Consider the following 18920-nt stretch of genomic DNA (forward strand, 5'->3'; position numbering starts at 1 on the left):
AGAGCACTGGCTCACTCACTCTATTGTTGTATCTTTGCTGGTTTTATTAGATGGAGCAGAGAACCTGGAGAAGTCTGAGGTTCAGGCCATCATAGAGTCCACTCCTGAGCTGGACATGGACCTGGACGGCTGCAGAGGAACCAGGTACAGGACTGATGTAAAGATGTTTTATCCTCATGACCCTAAACTTAAAAAAACGTTAAAGGGTAAGACTGACAAAGTTCAATTTGTTTCCTTCTTTCAACAAATATCATGAAAAGACCAAAACCATAAATGCCTTACAACATCAGTATTATGAAAACATGTCAGATGATCAGAACTGTCCGAGACATCTTCCTCATAGCCCCATAATTAACCCTTTAGAACCTGGATTGACATGGTTTTGTTGTGCTGCGTTTAGACACTTGGTTTGTTGTCTTTTGAAAGCAAGGGGGAAAAAAGTGAGCACCTTGGCAAGAAATGTCCCGTAAAACAAACAAAAAAAAAATTGTGACAGACGACAAGAAAATGACTAAATGACTTGAAAATTAGCTGTGGCGAGATTTTTAAGAAGTGAAAAGGAAAATATAAATATAATAAAGAAAACAAGCCGATATCCTCACCCCCAAATCTAAAACACACATTTTTCTCTCTTACCTGTAGTGCCATTTATCAGTCTAGAATGTTTTTGTGCGAGTTACAGAGTGTTGGAGATATTGGCTGTGTATGAGATATCTGCCTTCTCTACAAAATAATGGAACATTTGTTGTTCAGAGAGCCAAAACATACATTTGAAAAAGTCAACAGCAATGATTCTTTCCAGAAAGTCATGACCTGGTTACTGAAGATAATCCATAGACCTTATTGTGAGCATTTTGTAGGAACTGTTTTCTCTCTACTGAACTACACCTGCCAACTCATCGCCACTCAGAGGTACGGTGATGGGGCATGGGGCGACCTCTAGCTCACCCGCCTTTGCAGCGGCCTGGGTTCGGTTCCAGCGTGTGATCCTTTGCTGCATGTCATTCCTCATCTCTCTCCCATATTTCCTGTCATTCTACAGCTGTCCTATCAATAAAGGGAAAAAATTCCAAAAAAAGGACGCCATTTATGTTTACATCTAGCACTGTCACAAACACAAGCCTTTAGTTTATTTGTGGTATTGGGCTGAACTGTCCCTTTAGTCTCTTTTGTTTTGTTTTTTTTTTTTTTTGTTTTTGTTTTTTCATGGGATTTGTGGCAGTAAGAAAAATTATCGATTGCGTAACTAATGCATCCCATTATAATCTCAGTTGGTATCCATTTGGACCAAAGTCTTAAAGAAATACTGTCACATGTATTATAATGCCGAATAATCATATTACAGTAACATGCCTCCCTCATCATGCTAATTATCATTTTCTCTCTTTCTTGTTTTCTTTTCCCGACCTCATCTGTCCATCCAGCACACCAACTAAAGGCGGCATCGAGAACCTGGCGTTTGACCGCAACACCGACTCTCTGTTTGAGGAGCTGTCGTCTGCAGGAAACGACCTGATAGGAGACATGGACGAAGGAGCCGACCTGCTGGGTGAGAAGCCCTCTGACTCCATGTTTTCATTTCATCATTGTGTCTGCTGTTACAAAACTGTTTTCTTCCACTGTCGTGCTCTTTGAATTGTCTTTTCTTTGGCTTTCGGGCTTTCTTGCAGATGAGTTTTCTGGTGTGTATCAGTAACTTCCCTGCAGATGTCTTTACTCCTTACTCTCATCATTTGTGTGTGATTCTGTGTTCACTTCCCCCTGTGATTGTCTTATGGGTGTGCAGAATAGTAAATAGTGCTGCTGCGTCGTGAAGGGCGTTAAAATTATAGACTAGAGATGTTCACATAAGAACTTACAGTCTCATGAACTTCTTCTGTATGTGCATCATCTTTTGCATGACTCTCAGACTACAGCTTTCTAGGTAAGACTGAGAGAACAATGTTTTAGTGTGTCGGATAGATACTTCTTTACTGATGTGGATTTTCAATAATATGTATTTTTTTCTCTGTCATGATGGAGCACACGATAAGATGAAACATTCTCTATTCACATTATTGCTGATTATTTTCAGGCATGGGTCGGGAAGTCGAACATCTTATCCATGAGAATGCCCAGCTGCTGGAGACCAAGTTAGTACCATCACTGTTACTAGTAGTACTATTATACACATATATCATAGTACTATTTAATGGCATTCAGCCTCATTTGAGCGACCTCTGTAGCCGTGTTTGTAACTGTGATATTTCAGTCTACACTTCTTGTAGCTTTTAATTCTAAAGATTAATATTTATAATGAGTTGAAATTAGCTAATTCATGAAAGCAGTGATAACCTTGCTGTTGTATTTTTAGAAACAGGACAATGCTGCCACCTTGTGTTTAATGTAGATATCACATAAGCCTGTTCACCCTTAGAAACCTGAGCAAACAGACTGACTTTTCAAAAACATGGGAAGAAGGCAAAGTAAAAAAAAAACATAAAAGAACAAAAACAAAACAAGGAAATAACCTGGAAGAGGTGCTAAAAAATTATAGTAATTTTGTAACAATTTTGAATTAATTATAATAAAGTTTTTTCCCTAAGACATTTTTCCATAGCTTTTTAAAAATCATTTTCTACATCTATGAATTAGTTGGACAAGTCTTATCAAGTTGCTCCTTGCCTTTTCCCATGTTTTTGAAAGAAACTGCACCACTTTGTTCAGGGTTCAGATGTTTTAATACTTGGAAAAGGCATCTGAAAGCAGCACAAGAGTAACGTTGTTCCAGGTTCCAAAGGGTTAATATGTGTATTTGTATTCAGAAATGCTCTGAATGTGGTGAAAAACGACCTGATAGCGCAGATGGACGAGCTGTCGTGTGAGAGGGAGGCTCTGCGAGGGGAGCTGGATGCCGTCACTCAGGCCAAGACCAAACTGGAGGACAAGAACAAAGAATTAGAGGAAGAAATTAAGAAGTGAGTTGTTTTGGACTTTGGCTTCAAAACAAAATATGCAACGCTCAGCAGTCAACATATTGCATTTAAGGATGTACTGTGTAAACATGGCTGCTGAAGACTTAATGTACTCACTTGCAGGCTTCGAGCAGAGATTGAAGACACCAAACAGAAGGTCAAGAATGACAATGAGGACGATGTGAGTTCTTGATATTTGTTGTGATCTGAGTGTGTATTAGAGCTGAAGATGTTCTGGAGGAATTGGAGTTAAAAAGTTTTCCATTTCCACTTAAGCCCTGTGAAACCTGAACATATTGGCTTGGTTAATTTCCAAAAACCTGAGAAGAAGGCAATCAGCAACAAAAGGAGAAATAACCCAAAAATTTGCAAGAAATTAGTAAAAACGTAAAGGAAAATCACCTGAATATTAGTTTAAAAGAAAGAGAGAAAAAAAGGAGAAAAAAAAACTTTAAAAAAAATTATATCAGGAAAGGACATGGAAAAAGGTGCCTAAAATGATCGTAATTTTGTAACAATTTAATTTAATTAACAATTTAATTTAATTGTAATGTGGTTAGTAGAGTTTTGGTAAAACATACAAGAAAATTACATGAAAATTAGTTTTAAAAAAAGAAAGAAATAAAAAGAAAGAAGAGGTGTAATTAAAAATGTAATTATAATAATTATGTAGTGTTTTAAATCTACTAATTCATTGCAATATGTGTAACATTCCTTACCAAGCTGCTCGTTGCCTTTTTTTCCATGTTTTTGAAAGAAATCACAATAACTTATTTAGGATTCAAAGGTTTAAATACTTCTGACAGGCGTCTGAGAGTTGCGCAAGAAACATGTTGTGGCTCCATGTTTCAAAGGGTTAAATAAAGGCTAATGTGAGCATGTGTCATATATAATCTGCATATACATTGATAAGTGATTGGATGGTCTCATGCTGGTGTCGTGCCCTCAGAGCGACGTGCCCACAGCACAGAGGAAGCGCTTCACCAGAGTGGAGATGGCCAGAGTCCTGATGGAGAGGAACCAGTATAAAGAGAGGCTGATGGAGCTGCAGGAGGCTGTCAGATGGACGGAGATGATCAGGTGAGAAAGGAACAACAAGAGCAACTCGTGGACAATATGACGTAGACAGGGTTCCCGCAGATCCTTAAAAAGTCTTAAAAGGAAGTAAATTCATAAATCTAGAAAAGAAGCCTTAATTTGCGGAAAAAGTGTCTTTAATTAATCTTTCAAAACTCTTGAAAATGCAAAGACATTGGAAGAAGGATATTAGTTTTTTTTTCTTTGTTGCGTTGAAAAATTTCAAAATAAATGGTTATATCTATTTTATTTTATTTTTAAAAATACATGAACTTTAATACCTCACAAATCAGGATAGAGAAACCCACAACACTTGCATATATTTACAACATCCAGTCAAATGAAAAATGAAGATAGAAGGCAGAAGAAAGTAGAAATTAGAAGGTAGATTTATTAGTCATTCAAAAAATGTTCACAAAATGAAATTACAATTTGTCCTCGATCCTGCTACAGTTGAAGGATGAGCTGATTGAAAATCAAAACTCTTATAAAACTTAGATGATAACATTTTTTCACTGTTTCATGCTGAAAAGTTTTTACAAAAAACAAAGTCAGCATTTTACATCTGTCTTGTCCATTGTTTTTTTTTTCAACTTGACCCAAAAAGTATTGTTTTATGTTGAACTAAACATTTGTGAAATATTGTCCCTAACCCAAAATTATTGATGTCAGTGATGTTTTTTTCTCTTCGGTGTAGGTTATTGTAAAAACTTAAATTCCATTCTGAGAGGTGTTAAAAAAAAGTCTTAAAAAGTCTTAAATCTAACCTTAAGCTGTAGGAACCCCTGAGTAGAGGAATGCTGAACACACACACACACACACACACACACACACACACACACACACACACACACACACACACACAGAGGAAATAAAAGCTAAAGACAAAACAGGCAGAGTTTGGTTTGTAGTTTCATGTGTAAATAGAGAAACTGATTGTAAAACTCCATGTGACACACTCAGTTTGATTCAAAGTGAACTGTCTCTCTCAGGGCATCAAAGGAGAACCCGGCTCTACCAGAGAAGAAGAAATCCAGCCTCTGGCAGTTGTAAGCTCCTCTTTTCTTTTCACCTCAGCTCTCACATACCAACCAGAGCGTGACTACTGTGTTCTCTCTGTGTTTGATTTTGCGTTTTCTTCTGTATTCCATGTTGTGTGCTTGTTTTCTCCAGGATGTAGGTAAATTTTTGACGTGTTAAACGGGGTCTGTCTTGACTTGCTTCTGATGTTTTCTTCTTGATAACAAACTCTTAACAGAGGAGAGCCGGCCAGGGAAACATTGGCTCTGACGTCAGATCTGAGCTGCTTTATTGTAATATTTGTCTTTAATTCTTTAACTAAAGTTAAAAAGAAGTTTCAAACATCAAGCATGATGGATGCTTTTAAGAGGTTTGGAGGATAAGCTCTTTTTCTCACAGAGTAACTAAATGTGAAAGACTGGATTTCTTTCATCTGACTTCGGCTCTCCTTGTATTGAGTTTCATAAGGAATGAGTTTGGTTTGGTGTGAACGAGGATATTATTTCGGGCAGGTGTTTTGGCAGCGGGATTGGGACAGTTGTGTGTGTGATAGAAACAAAATCTGATAAATCTACCATCTCTCCTGCCCTGTTTCTGTGTGTCCCTCTATATTTTGCCTGTTGTGACGTCTGTGTGCAGGAGGTGTGTTGAGAGGGTTGCTATGGAGATGGAAGGGAGTGCAGGGATATGGGTGGAGTGTGTCAGTCAAAACAAAACAAAAACGCTCAGAAACATAGACTTACATGAGGCTGTTTCTTATCCTGTGTGACCATTGGGAGCAACATTTTTTAATAATTGGCTCAATATTGAGTGAGAGCGCTGCAGTTGGCAGCTGCGAAACAGGCTGCAATGTAACCACACGGGACAACTGTGCATTTTCAATGTTCATCCACCAAATGTGTTGATTTTTGCCACTGACAGGCTCGGATTATTATTTTTTTTATTATAAGTGTCTGACAACATTATGGAAAGGATCCCAACAGAGATAGATCTTTTTGTTAAGGAGTAGGATCCTTTTTTGTTTAACCCTTTGAAACCTTGATCAACATCACTTTGCTTGTGCTGCGTTCAGTTGCCTTTTACAAGTATTTAATATATTTAAACCTTTAAACCTCTAGCAAAAATAGAAAAAAAGGCAATGAACAAAAAAAGCAAAAAATTAAAATTAGTAGATTTAGAAATGTATTTTAAAAAAGGCAGGGAAAATGTCCAGAAAATAAATTTATAATTATCATACTTACATATTTAAAATTGAGTTACATAATTATTAGCACTTTTTTAACGTATTTTTTTACAGGTCATTTGCTTGTTTTTTTTCCCTTTTCTTTCTGTCTTTTTTGTTGCTAATTTTCAGGTAATTTTCTTGTAGTTTTTACTAATTTCTTACAATTCTTCTTCCCATGTTGTTAAAAAAAATCAAGTACATTTTCTCAGGTAATTTTATGTTATTTTTATTAATTAGAAACAGCCCTAAAGCTGCTATTGACAAACCAACCTGACTCCAAAGAAATAACTAGTAATTTTATCACCAGATCTGGTTTGGCTCAAAAAATAAATAAATAAAAATCAATCACTCAGGTGGATGTGAAAATATGTTGGCTCTATACACCCTAAAATTACAGTTTTTTTTAAGTGGAGGTCGATGAGTTTGGTGATGATGATTTTAGGGCTGTTCCGGGTTTAACAATCTTATTCTGTCTCAAAAAGGTCTATATCTGTAGGGATCCTTTTTAATGTTGTCAGACAATTTAAAAAATAATCAGCCTCAAAAAACTAGCACTGGCCATAAATTGAGAGTGCATGCCCTGAGTGGTTCCATTGCAGCCTGTTTCCCTGCTGTCGGCTGCAGCCCTCATGCTCAATTCTGAACCAGTTTTAACAATTCTTGTTCCCATTAGTCACTTAGAAATGTGAAAAATGTGGAAAAAAGAGAGTCCAAGTTGAAAATGACCAAAGTTACAGGCCTTTTGTTTCTGCTTGAAAATATTTCATTTGAAACAGATGTAATGTGACAGGTTCTGTTTGCTCTCAGGTTAGAGTTAGGGTGAAACTGAAGTGTTTTTGTCCAGTGTTGCTCTGTGTTGTTGACTAACGTCCCAGTTGGTGCACATTAACCCTGCACTCCAGCATTTCGAGAGGACATCTGCTCTGGTGCTTTGCCCTTTAGGACATACGCAGAATAATGGGTACACGCATATCACTGTTTGACTGCTGCCTGTATGAAAGCTGGCATGGTGTGTTAGCATGCGGGGAAATGAACCTTTTTACCCTTAAATGTTGAACCTTACCTCTGCTGCTGGAGCTACTGCTTGTGTCCACCCCTCTATACGTTTGTCCGTGTGCTTTTTTTTCTTCTCGTCCCCTCCCACTTCCCCGCCCTTACACCTCCAGTTTCAGCCGTCTGTTCAGCTCGTCGGGCGGGGCGGCCAAGAAGCCGGCGGTGGAGGCTCCGGTGAACGTCAAGTACAATGCACCCACCTCTCAGATTCAGCCGTCCGTGAAGAAGAGGAGCAGCACCCTGCAGCAGCTGCCCAGTGACAAGAGCAAGGCCTTTGATTTCCTCAATGAGGAGTAAGTCAGTCGAGGAAATTCAGTGAAAACATGTGATACTATTATCTGTGTATGCTGAGGCAGTATCGATCCCTTGAAAAACTGCGTCTCAGTCTGCTTCCAAGAGGATTTTGTGTGGTGTGACAGCAGACTTGCCAACCACGGGATGTTTTAAAATGAGATTTATTCAATTCAAAAGCATAAAAGTGAATCCATCTGCTGATCATAAGCTTTTAAGAAAGTCATCTTCCAATCTGTAGGATTTAAGCGATGTATAGTTCAGTCCATACATATGCTTCAGCAAATAAGCGCAGGGATTTTCCTTGATAATGTCAGAAAACAGAGTAAATGTGGGGAGATGTGTTGAATATAAGGAACACTCAGTGTATTTTAGCAGTTTTTCAATTTAAAAGAAAACTAGTGAAATATAGTGACTACCAAACAGTAACATTACCATAATATTGTCTCTAATTTCTACCTGTAATAAATATGAGATATCATTTATGAGGTCTAGTTCCAGTCCTGAGTATTAATGTTCATAATCAGTTATTTCCTCATGCTTTTATTTGACACTGGACAACATAAATATACACATCAGAAGCATTAACCAAAATTTCATTTCCACATGTGGGCCCAGTGTAGTGCAGATGATAACATAGGATGATATCATCAGAACTACACAACAAGTAGTTTGTAATAAGTCGGTGTAAAACACAAACCGGGCAAAAGTGAATTTATTTTTCTGGACCAAATGTTGCAAACTGCAGGCGTAAAGGAACCCTTGGACACTGACTCCCATCAGTGAGACAAAGTGTTAATTAACATAACAAGGTTCAATGTGTGTTGTAGGCTTGTTTCAGTTAAGTTATCATCAGTGCTCTGAATATGTCTGGTATTGAAAAAAAGCCATCAAACTCTTAAATTGGGCATAATAATGATAACTAATAGCAAAGTGAACTCAATAGAGTGCAGATCTCCACAAGGCAGCGGTATAAAATAATGGTATAAAACAGTCAATAAAAGGGGTTTTTCAGCAATTTTGAATCAACGTAACCATGAGAGGCCCTTGAGCATACAATCATAAATGTGCACACAGAATATTCGGCTGATAGGTTCAGTAGTGGTGCATGATAATCATTTTTAACAACAGATTTCATCAAACTGATCACAGTAATGATGTAAGTTTTAAATATTGTTTTAGAAAGCCTAACCATTCAAGTATAGACATGTTTGTCAGTGAGCTGCTGTTGTGTCCCGCAGAGTGGCAGCTGATAACGTGGTGTCCAGGCGGGAGCAGAAGAGGGCTCAGTACCAGCAGGTCAAAGCTCACGTCCAGAAGGAGGACGGCAGAGTGCAGGCTTACGGATGGAGTCTGCCCAAGAAATACAAAGTACGGAGATGTGGAGCACTTCTTATCTTCTGTTGTCATTATTACAGATTGTCTGTTTTTTTCAGATGATGGTTAAGTTGTTGAACTGTAAGCTCCAACAGAGCTGTAGCTGTAATTCAGTGGTGCTGTTTGTAATTTTTCAGGCCAATGGTGGTCAGGCCGAGAGTAAGATGAAGAATCTGCCTGTTCCTGTCTTCCTCAGACCACTGGATGAGAAAGATGCTTCCATGAAGGTACCTTTCCCCAGCTTGTTACTGTATAATAATGTGATTACATATAAAATATCTTGTTAGATTTCATCTGCAGTATTAAATATGCATATTTCAAGCTATGTGCCTACCTATGTGCAATTTCTTGGATTTTAGGATATTTCTAGGATTTGAGTGTATTTCTAGGGTTTTAGGATGTGTCTGGGATTTTAGGACATTTCTAGGGTTTTATAATGTTTCTTGGATTTTAGGATGTTTCTAGGATTTAAGGATGTTTCCAGGATTTTAGGGCATTTCTTTGATTTTAGGATGTTTCTAGGATTTTAGGACATTTCTCGGATGTTAGGATGTTTGTCTCATTGTTTTTCACTGCTGTAACTGTGTGTCTGTGCTCCAGCTGTGGTGTGCTGCTGGTGTGAACCTCTCTGGAGGTAAAACCAGAGACGGAGGTTCTATCGTAGGAGCCAGTGTGTTTTACAGCGATGTGCCTGGACCAGAGAGCCCGAAAAGGAAAATAGGATCTCAGAGCAGCCTGGATAAACTGGATCAGGAACTCAAGGTACACACACACACACACACACACACACACACACACACACACACACAGACAGATGCTGCTTGTTATAACTTGTATCATACCGTCACATGAGGACATATGGTGATAGAGACGATCACATCAATAATTACTTCATATTTCAAAACAAACTTCTTGTATTTGTTGTTGCAGGATCAGCAGAAGGAGTTGCGTCAGCACGATGAGTTGTCGTCGCTGGTTTGGATCTGCACCAGCACCCAGTCCACCACTAAAGCTGTCGTCATTGACGCCAACCAGCCTGGACACATCCTGGAGAGCTTCTTTGTCTGTAACTCCCACGTCCTCTGCATCGCCACTGTTCCAGGTCAGCCGCTGAAAACATGCATCTGACTGTCGCTGCAAATCTATATAGAAGAGGAGAATCTGTGTGCAGGGATGTCCTGTGCTCCTGTTATAGCACACACATGCATATATAAATATGTATGTCTATATTTAGGTGCAAGAGAGACAGACTACCCAGCTGGTGAGGAAGTAGCTCCAAATTCTGAGACAGGACCAGCAGGGGATGGTGGCTCACAGTCGACCAATAGCAGCTCGGCAGGCGGCGACGGCGTGCTCGGAGGCATCACCGTTGTTGGCTGTGAAGCTGAGGGAGCAGCTGCTATTCCTCAGACTGCTGTCAGTTCAGGAGAAGGCGGAGAAAGTGGTGAGAGATGTTTACTGTCTGGTCCTTTTTCCACCTGATATTAGCACATATTCTCTGTGATCAGCACCGGTATTTATTTATCAGAATGCAAGTGAACCTTAGACGAAAAACACTCAATCTGAAATGATTTTTATACATGTATTCAACAATACATGTATATAATTTAAAACCGATTAATTGATTCAGCTGCGTGGCAAATCCTCAGCCCTGTCCAATTTAGCTTTTACTGACTTTAGTACCATCTCATCTTGGATGTATTGCTTACACGCAGTAATGATAACTATTAAAACAAAATTAGTTGCCATTTAACTACACCTCCTGTTAGCATAGGTGTCCTAAGAGGTGGGGAAAAATTATTAAATTTGATATAAAAATTCTTTTTGTAATGTCACCCAGAGTTGGGAAATATTTGAACATGAACAAAACTCTTAAAGACAGCATTTATAATTTTAAACAAATTAATAAATTATTAAGTAATAAACCCACAATTAGCATGAATGTAGCTTGTTTTTCCACAATAGTTTGCTCATTGGTGGGAAATAAATTGGTTTATTATCTGAAAAGCTGTATAAGTGACAAGTTTAGAACTGCAGAAACTTTTTTTTGTTGATTCAGATGCAAGTCATCACTGTCTCATAGCTGCATTTTAACTGTTGCTGCAAGATTGAGAGAATCTTGTGTTTTGGGGATCAAGCATGCAGTCTTTTGCCTTATAAACAATATCTAAAAACTGTAAAGAAATTAGTTCTAAGTTAATTAAGTTGCCAAAATGCTTTTACTTTTAGGTCTAAAAGCAGGGCCAGAAATGTGTCAATCTGCAGAGTTTTAGCCAGTTATAATCTCCTGCTCTGAGATGCTTGATACAGTTTCTGTGTGTTCTAATACCTGTACTACCAAACTATATATAGTATGGCAAAAAAAGATTTAGTATGTCCTAATACATACTATGTCAAATGCAGTATGTCAGTGTGGATTTTCTACTACACCTGGTAGTATTTTGTAGTATGCAAGCCAGCATGGATTTTTGGCTGTTCTGACCCACAATCCTCTGCACAGCGGAAGACGTATGTCACATTGACTAAGCCACCAACAGATGACAGCTTGTTGTTAGCTGATTGATAGCTGATTGACAGCTGTCAGAAGCCGCAGTGATGGATAACAGCACATTCAAGTGACTAATGGCTGGTCAAATAGTTATAATAGGTATACAAGTTTTAAATGAACAACAACAAAAAAAACAACAAAAAAAAGGTAAGAAAAACAAAACAGTGACAGAGAAATGCTTATTTAGGCTAGTTTCACTATCATGAATATGTTTGCAATTAAGAGTGAAAAGTTAAAATAAAATTGTAAAGTAACAACAGCAGCGCTCTATAGTTGGACCTCTGTCTCTGAATAGCTCGGTGAATGGCTTTTTGTTTTATCTCCATCGTAACTGATATATGAGCAGGAAATTCAAAGTACAGGGGGCAGTGTTATGAAGAAACAGTATGTTCCCAATGTGTGCATACTGCATGCAATAGTGCGTACTTTGTAAGGGTAGCTGCAGTACCTACTAATAGTAAATAGTAAAAGTATGGGATACAGAACGCACCCATTGTTTTGGTAAAGAGAGAATGCATTCAGCCACATCTTATGTGATCAAATGGATGAGTAAAAGTATGATGGTGTGATTACTGTCAGTCCTGAAAAACATTAAAAAAAGACATGCACAACAATATGCTGTTATGTGAGGAAAGGAATATATTTTATATTCCATCTATCCGGCGCTAAAATGACACCATAAATATTATCTACACTCACGAGTTGGCCCAGTTTGCTCACAGATGATCCTCTCGACAGAGTCCAGAGCAGCAGAGGAAGCCACCGAGGCCACAGAGGCCAGCGCGGGGCCTGCTGACCAAAGAGAAAGCCTGAGGGGAGTCTACACCGAGCACGTCTTCACGGACCCACTGGGAGCTCAGCAGACAGCGGAGGCTCCAGCCAACTACTCTCAGAGGTGACACCAGCAGGCCCATTACACAGCGCAGTGTTGTTCCAATTCAGTCTGCCCAATAAAACTGTCCGTTTTATCAGTGCAACCATAAATAAACCCACTAAGCAACATCACATCAGCGTAAAACTAAGTTAATTAAAACTGCGCACTTGCTTGTGTGATGGTAAATTGTTATTGCATTAACGTTTCAAGAGAAACTCCCAACTACATCGCTGTTTAGCTGTGTGTGTTTTGCCTTTGGCCACCACTTTTCCTCTACAGTATTGTGTCCGGCTAAAAACACACAAAAACTAAAAACAAATGTTTATCAGGGGCTGACACTGTGAAACCAGGGCTGAACCAGGGCTGTATGCAGGGTTTCAGAAATACAGTGGGCCAAAAACTGAGTTTGCTTACTTGCTTTTATTTTTAATTTTATTTTCAATTACAGTGTTATTTTATGTACCAATACACCAAAGAAAATTCCTTGTGTTTGAAAATCTGCTCTGCAATAAATCTGATTCTAATTCTGATTTGGCATATATAGTTTGGTATTAAATATTATTATACAAACACATGCTCTCTATTTCCACTTCCTCTCTGATGAGCAGGGAGAGTGATCTGCTGAAAGACGGTGTCAGCACAAACCCCAGCGCAGAGGAGCAGGACCTGATGAGAGAAGAGGCTCAGAAAATGAGCAGCGTTCAGCCCACCATGTGGCTGGGAGCACAGAACGGATGGTGAGTTTTAACACGTTTATTCCGCACACTTATGTTGATGACCAGAATTTAGTTTGTTTGTTGACTGCGAGAACGTCTGTGATTGCAGTGTGTACGTCCACTCCTCTGTGGCTCAGTGGAAGAAGTGCCTCCATTCTATAAAGCTGAAGGACTCTGTGCTCGGCATTGTGTGAGTACATGAAAATAAATGATGGATAAATGGTTTACACATGTGGGCCGTTGTGTTATTGTGAACTTTTTCACTGTTAGGCTGCTGTTTTTTTTAAATATTTAACAGCTGGTTTTGTTTCTCTCCCACAGCCATGTGAAAGGACGTGTCCTTGTGGGTCTGTCTGATGGCACATTAGCCATTTTCCACAGAGGAGTAGGTGAGAGAACACAAGATTTGGAGCAAGTAATATCTAATATATCCAAAATAATAAGTAATGTTTACAGGGTTCCTGTGAATCCTTAAAAGGAAGTTGAATTCCTCCATCTAAAAATAATTATGTGGACTTAAATTAGTTTTTTCAAATGTCTTAAAAATGCTCAGACATGGGAAGTAGGATTTTATGAACTATTTTTTTCTGAATGCTGGGAATCCAAACAGTGGAATCTCAAACACAGACATCTCCAAGAAAAACATTCAGTAATGTCAGATATTTCCCCACTTCTGTTACAACCAAATATAAACTTTCATGATAATATAACTTAATGATTGACTTCCATGTGTTCCACTTTAGAAAGGGTTGTTTTGCAACATTTGAAACTAGAAAAAGGGAGAGATGACTGGTTTCTCTGTAGACTATAATCAAATGTAGATTAAAAAAATTGAATTGGTTGCTCCTGGAAAACAGGAACCAACAAGCTAAACAGAAAGGAAATACAGCCACACTGGAAGTGTGAAAAATGTGAAAAAACAAGGAGGAATTACTTCAAAAATCCTTTAATTTAGTAGCTAAATCATTAAGAAAAAACACATACTTCAACCACTTTAAAAAACAAAAAATCCCTGACGAAGACTGGCAGTGGCCAAAACAAGATGGCTGAGTTGTGGGATTAATCTGTGAAAATAACCATGTGTGTTGACTTCCTGTGTTGTGGCAGATGGACAGTGGGATCTGACCAACTACCATCTGTTAGATTTGGGGAGACCACACCACTCCATCCGCTGCATGACTGTGGTACATGACAAGGTGTGGTGTGGCTACAGGAATAAGATCTATGTGGTGCAGCCTAAAGCCATGAAGATCGAGGTAAACAAAGATTGTCATTTATTTTTATACGGTTTAATTCAGAGTTCTGCTCACACTTTGCAGTTAACTACTAGTGTGTAACACTTAACTTGCAAACTTGTCTGGTTCCTACGCTACGCTTACCCCCGCACATCAGAAGTTTGACTAAGACTCATTTTTGGCTCAAGGTTAGATATAAAGCCTGCACAGACATCGATTGAGCCTTCTGTCCATACTCTGCATTCTCTGCGTCCTTATTTGTGCACTTTTTGTGAAAGTTTACTGATGTAGACAAGTGGTACCACTGGCAATGGTGGCAGTGTTGCCAGCTTGTTCAAGCAAAAAAAAAAACGACCTAAGGACATGATGAAGGCATTTTAAAAAATGGTGGAACTTTTTGACGGGAGGTTACCTGAAATCAAAGGTGGCAGGAGCGTAACTGGTGTCCCTCAAACCAGCTGTGCTCATGTAATGCTTCACATGAAGGGAGGAAAACTTATTGCCAAAAAATGCATAAATGATCTGGGTCCAGGCAAAATACATATAGCCAGTATTTAAATGGGCTAAAAGCAATAAAAATACACCAGTGTAGTTGTGTGAGGTGGTCAGAATTTTTTTTTGTCTGGGCACAAACTCTTTCTTCAGAACAGCTGGGGACAGATTGGACAGGAATAACATGCAAGTTAGACAGTAGCAATGGTCCATGCAGAGGGAGCATAACTGAGCCTTACACTCGCTAATATCTTCATGTTCTTTTGTCCTCCGCAGAAGTCATTTGACGCTCACCCTCGTAAGGACAGCCAGGTGCGTCAGCTGGCCTGGGACGGTGATGGTATCTGGGTGTCCATCAGACTGGACTCCACTCTTAGGCTGTTCCACGCTCACACCTTCCAACACCTGCAGGACGTGGACATCGAGCCCTACGTCAGCAAGATGCTGGGTCAGTTCGCTCGTTCTTCAAACACTGTTTCCTCGAATAAAACACACACTCGTCAGGGGCTGAGCAACTTTAGCTCATCAGATCTGGTATTGTTTTGTTTTTTTTTCAGGTACGGGGAAACTGGGCTTCTCATTTGTGAGGATCACAGCTCTCATGGTGTCGTGTAATCGTCTGTGGATCGGCACAGGAAACGGAGTCATCATCTCCATCCCTCTGACAGAGAGTGAGTTCAGGAGCCAGACTGTTATCCTTTCAATGTATTTCTTTTTACTTCTGGTGGACACACACATTCACACTGCACACTTCTCCTGATGCTGCCTGTACATATGCAGTCATTAGATGTAGGCACTCCACAATTTGTCGTACACTAAATATCTGAAAACACTTATTTGCATAAATGGTATAAGATTTTCACACTACGATAACCCTCTCAGAACAGATGGTGATATGGTACCACGGTTTTAGTTATTTTTGGTTGAACAAACATCTTATTGCTAAAATTGAAACTTGAAACCATTTTTTAAATTTAAGCCTTTGTAAAAAAAAAAAAAAAAGTCTCCCTTTTTTACTTTTCATTAAGATTGATATTTTTATTTTATTTATTTATTACGTGTGTCCTTTTTCCTGCAAAATTCTTTATTTTCCAGTAGATTGTTGTTTGTTCTCCATGCTAAAAAAAAAGGTGACAACAAAAAAAGAAAAATATTGTAGATAAGCAGATGTTCACGGTATGATAACCGTCAACTTGTCAAGTTGTGACTGAAGGTTGATATATTCAGGACCACTCTAATACTAACACAGTACATGCAGTAAGAATATAATAATTTAATATAAACTCCACATAAAGTGCATTTTAAACTTAAAGGTGGATGACACTGACTGAGCATTTTCATTTCTCTCTCACACCTCCATAATACCTTTAGCAGCCAACAAGGTAACCAAGGCAACAAGTAGCCATCCAGGAAGCGTGGTCCGTGTCTATGGTGACGACAGCAGTGACAAGGTGACAGCTGGGACATTTGTTCCATACTGCTCCATGGCTCACGCCCAGCTGTGTTTCCATGGACACAGAGACGCCGTCAAGTTCTTCACCTCTGTCCCAGGTACGCAGACAGACAGACAGCCTCTTTGACTTTTCAGTGTTATTTCTTAAAAGGCAGCTTTTTTTCTTTTGCCTGGACCCTTTTTTCCCATGTTTTTGTGTATAAGTGACCAATGGCAACTGAATTTTTGAAACTGGTAATGGACTGAGCAAGACCACTGTAGTGTGCAGTTCTGAAACAGGCTGCAATAAAACTTGGCATGTTCACATAGTCAACATATGTCAACTAAAACGACTTTGTTTTGACCAATAACAGGCTCAGATTGTTATTCTTAGTGTCTGTCATTATTATGGAAACAATCCCTACAGCGATGGACCTTTCTGTTTGACCAGAAAAAGCCCTGACATGGCCAACGCCATACTCATTAATAGTCATTTTAGCATGTTTGAGCCACTTTTGCAAAATGCCAGAAGTCCAGGGGCCCCTTACATATTTCTGGGACATTTCTTGGATTTCAGTACGCTTCTAGGATTTTAGCATGTTTGTAGGATTTAAGGACAGGTTTTTTTTTATTTGTTGGGGGGGGTTCTAGGATTTTAAAATCTTTTTTGGATTTATGGACATTTATAGGACTGCTGATGGATGTGAGATTCTTTTTTTGAAGATTCTTTGATGACAAAGCTCTAGTTTGATGCTGTTTCATGCACTTTGGCGCCTTATGTATACTAAAAGTACAGAAACAATTCCAAGTGTGACTCACCTTATTTTTTATTGTGAATTAAAAAATGGTTAAAAAGAGTGGCCACACGGCACCTTATCAGGTCCAGATTTGGCCCTGCTTTAGACTTTGAATGAAGTGTGTTTTTACAACTAAAACATTTCTGTTTTTATAAATGGAGTCTGGTGAATTTGGCAGTTTAGCAATTTCAGTGCTGTCTCTGGTTAAAGATAAAGGATCTTATTCTGTAACAAAAAGATCTATCTCTGTAGGGATCCCTTACATAATGCTGCCAGACACTTACAGTAACAATCTGAGCCTGTCCATGGCAAAAACAAGCACTTTTAGTGGACTTAAAGCGACAGTGCACAATTTGCCCCAAGTGGTTACACCGAAGCCCGTTTCTCTGCAGCCATCTGAAAGTCTTTGGGTTTTATCCATCATTTTGGAACCTTGTACTGAATATTATTTCTCCAAAAAAAGGAAATGTTATCAAAAGTTGTCCTTTTAGTTGCTGCTGCCATACACATAATATGTGATGTGATATGCATGAGATTATCAGCAGGCCCTCTACATGTACATAAAATATTACACACTGCTCGCCCTGCTTGGCTTCTCGTATAATTGTGAGTCAGAAAGTTGAGATACAGTATACACATAAGAAAGTGTGTACCAGAAAAACACACTCTGGACTTGTTTGGTGTTATTTACAGTTTGTGGCTCTTCACTTTCAGGTCACGCAGTTCCATCTGCATCCAGCGGAGTCGAGGCAGCAGGTGACAAGACGACAGATGCCACAACTCAGGAAGGAACCAAGTCCATGTTGGTGATGAGCGGAGGAGAGGGCTACATCGACTTTAGGATGGGTGAGTTTGCTACCGTAATGACTCAAACCACCATCGTCATCACTGCAGGAGACGTAGAGAGAAGTGTGATGTTGCTCTGTGTGTGTTTAGGTGATGAGGACGGCGATGCGGAGGAGGGCGAGGAGCCCACCATGAAATTGCAGCCCTCCCTGGCGAAAGCCGAGCGCAGCCACCTCATCGTCTGGCAGGTCCTCGCCAGCGAGGACTAAACTGTGACCTCACGTGAGGCCCGAATTGCCTTTTCTGTCAATCTCGCTGCCAGGGAGGAGGAGCTCAGGTGGTCGACTCCCCTCCGAAGGCGCGAGCTCAATCAGCACTTTTTTCTTCCTCAGATCTGAACAAATACGAGTGAAACAAGCGAAAACTGCTCCGAGAGCGTCCTCAGTGTTGATCTGAATACTGAGCAATTCAAACAGATTTACACAAACTGCATGTTTTATTATTTTCTCTTATTTGTTTCCTTTTTTAAAATGTTATTTTATGAATTTCAGTCTGTTATAATGCCTCTTTCTCTTCTAATATCATATGAGGTAAAGCTGTTATTGGATACAGAACTTTTTGTTATATTTGCTCAGCAAATACAATGAATTTTTCCTCCAGACATTTCCAAGTTCCCTTCACTCAGTTTTCGCATGCTCATGCTGGACTTGACTAGATGTTAAATCAGTCGGTCTAAAAAAAAAAAAAAAAAACACTTGTGAGCTCCCCTGATGCCCTTTAACCCTTTGAAACCTGGAGCGACATCACTTTTCTTATGCTGCTTTCAGACGCCTTTTACAAGTATTTAAACCTTTGAACCCAGAGCAAACTGGTGTGATTTCTTTAAACACATGGGGAAAAAGGCAATGAGCAACTTTATAAGAAATGTTTCACAACTTCCAGGAGAGTAGTAGATCTAAAAATTATTTTGAAAAAGCCAAGGAAAAAAAAGAAAAAGCTTAGGAAAAAATCAATATTTATAGCAAATCATCATAATTTTGTAT

The 18920-nt window shown here is 39.1% G+C and overlaps 1 protein-coding gene across 2 annotated transcripts in view; it reads left to right on the forward strand.

Annotated features, from left to right (window-relative positions):
• spag9b (sperm associated antigen 9b) overlaps window positions 1-18681 on the forward strand; it is a 50773-nt gene extending 32092 nt beyond the window's left edge. The window contains exons 7-30 of one of the 2 annotated variants that reach the window (XM_042507569.1): window positions 51-144; window positions 1425-1549; window positions 2075-2132; window positions 2805-2957; window positions 3078-3135; window positions 3904-4034; window positions 5024-5080; window positions 5205-5207; window positions 7443-7622; window positions 8862-8991; window positions 9135-9224; window positions 9598-9759; window positions 9928-10099; window positions 10232-10441; window positions 12284-12440; window positions 13028-13156; window positions 13245-13325; window positions 13457-13524; window positions 14243-14391; window positions 15139-15310; window positions 15420-15533; window positions 16234-16413; window positions 17806-17937; window positions 18028-18681. In XM_042507569.1, the coding sequence (XP_042363503.1) occupies window positions 51-144; window positions 1425-1549; window positions 2075-2132; window positions 2805-2957; window positions 3078-3135; window positions 3904-4034; window positions 5024-5080; window positions 5205-5207; window positions 7443-7622; window positions 8862-8991; window positions 9135-9224; window positions 9598-9759; window positions 9928-10099; window positions 10232-10441; window positions 12284-12440; window positions 13028-13156; window positions 13245-13325; window positions 13457-13524; window positions 14243-14391; window positions 15139-15310; window positions 15420-15533; window positions 16234-16413; window positions 17806-17937; window positions 18028-18146 (2924 nt within the window). In that variant the 3' untranslated portion in view covers window positions 18147-18681. The remainder of the gene's footprint in view (window positions 1-50; window positions 145-1424; window positions 1550-2074; window positions 2133-2804; window positions 2958-3077; window positions 3136-3903; window positions 4035-5023; window positions 5081-5204; window positions 5208-7442; window positions 7623-8861; window positions 8992-9134; window positions 9225-9597; window positions 9760-9927; window positions 10100-10231; window positions 10442-12283; window positions 12441-13027; window positions 13157-13244; window positions 13326-13456; window positions 13525-14242; window positions 14392-15138; window positions 15311-15419; window positions 15534-16233; window positions 16414-17805; window positions 17938-18027) is intronic. The other variant, XM_042507570.1, reaches the window with a different exon arrangement.
• Window positions 18682-18920: the final 239 nt, after the last annotated feature.

Source organism: Plectropomus leopardus, chromosome 19 (genome assembly GCF_008729295.1).
Source record: "Plectropomus leopardus isolate mb chromosome 19, YSFRI_Pleo_2.0, whole genome shotgun sequence".
NCBI lineage: Eukaryota > Metazoa > Chordata > Actinopteri > Perciformes > Serranidae > Plectropomus > Plectropomus leopardus.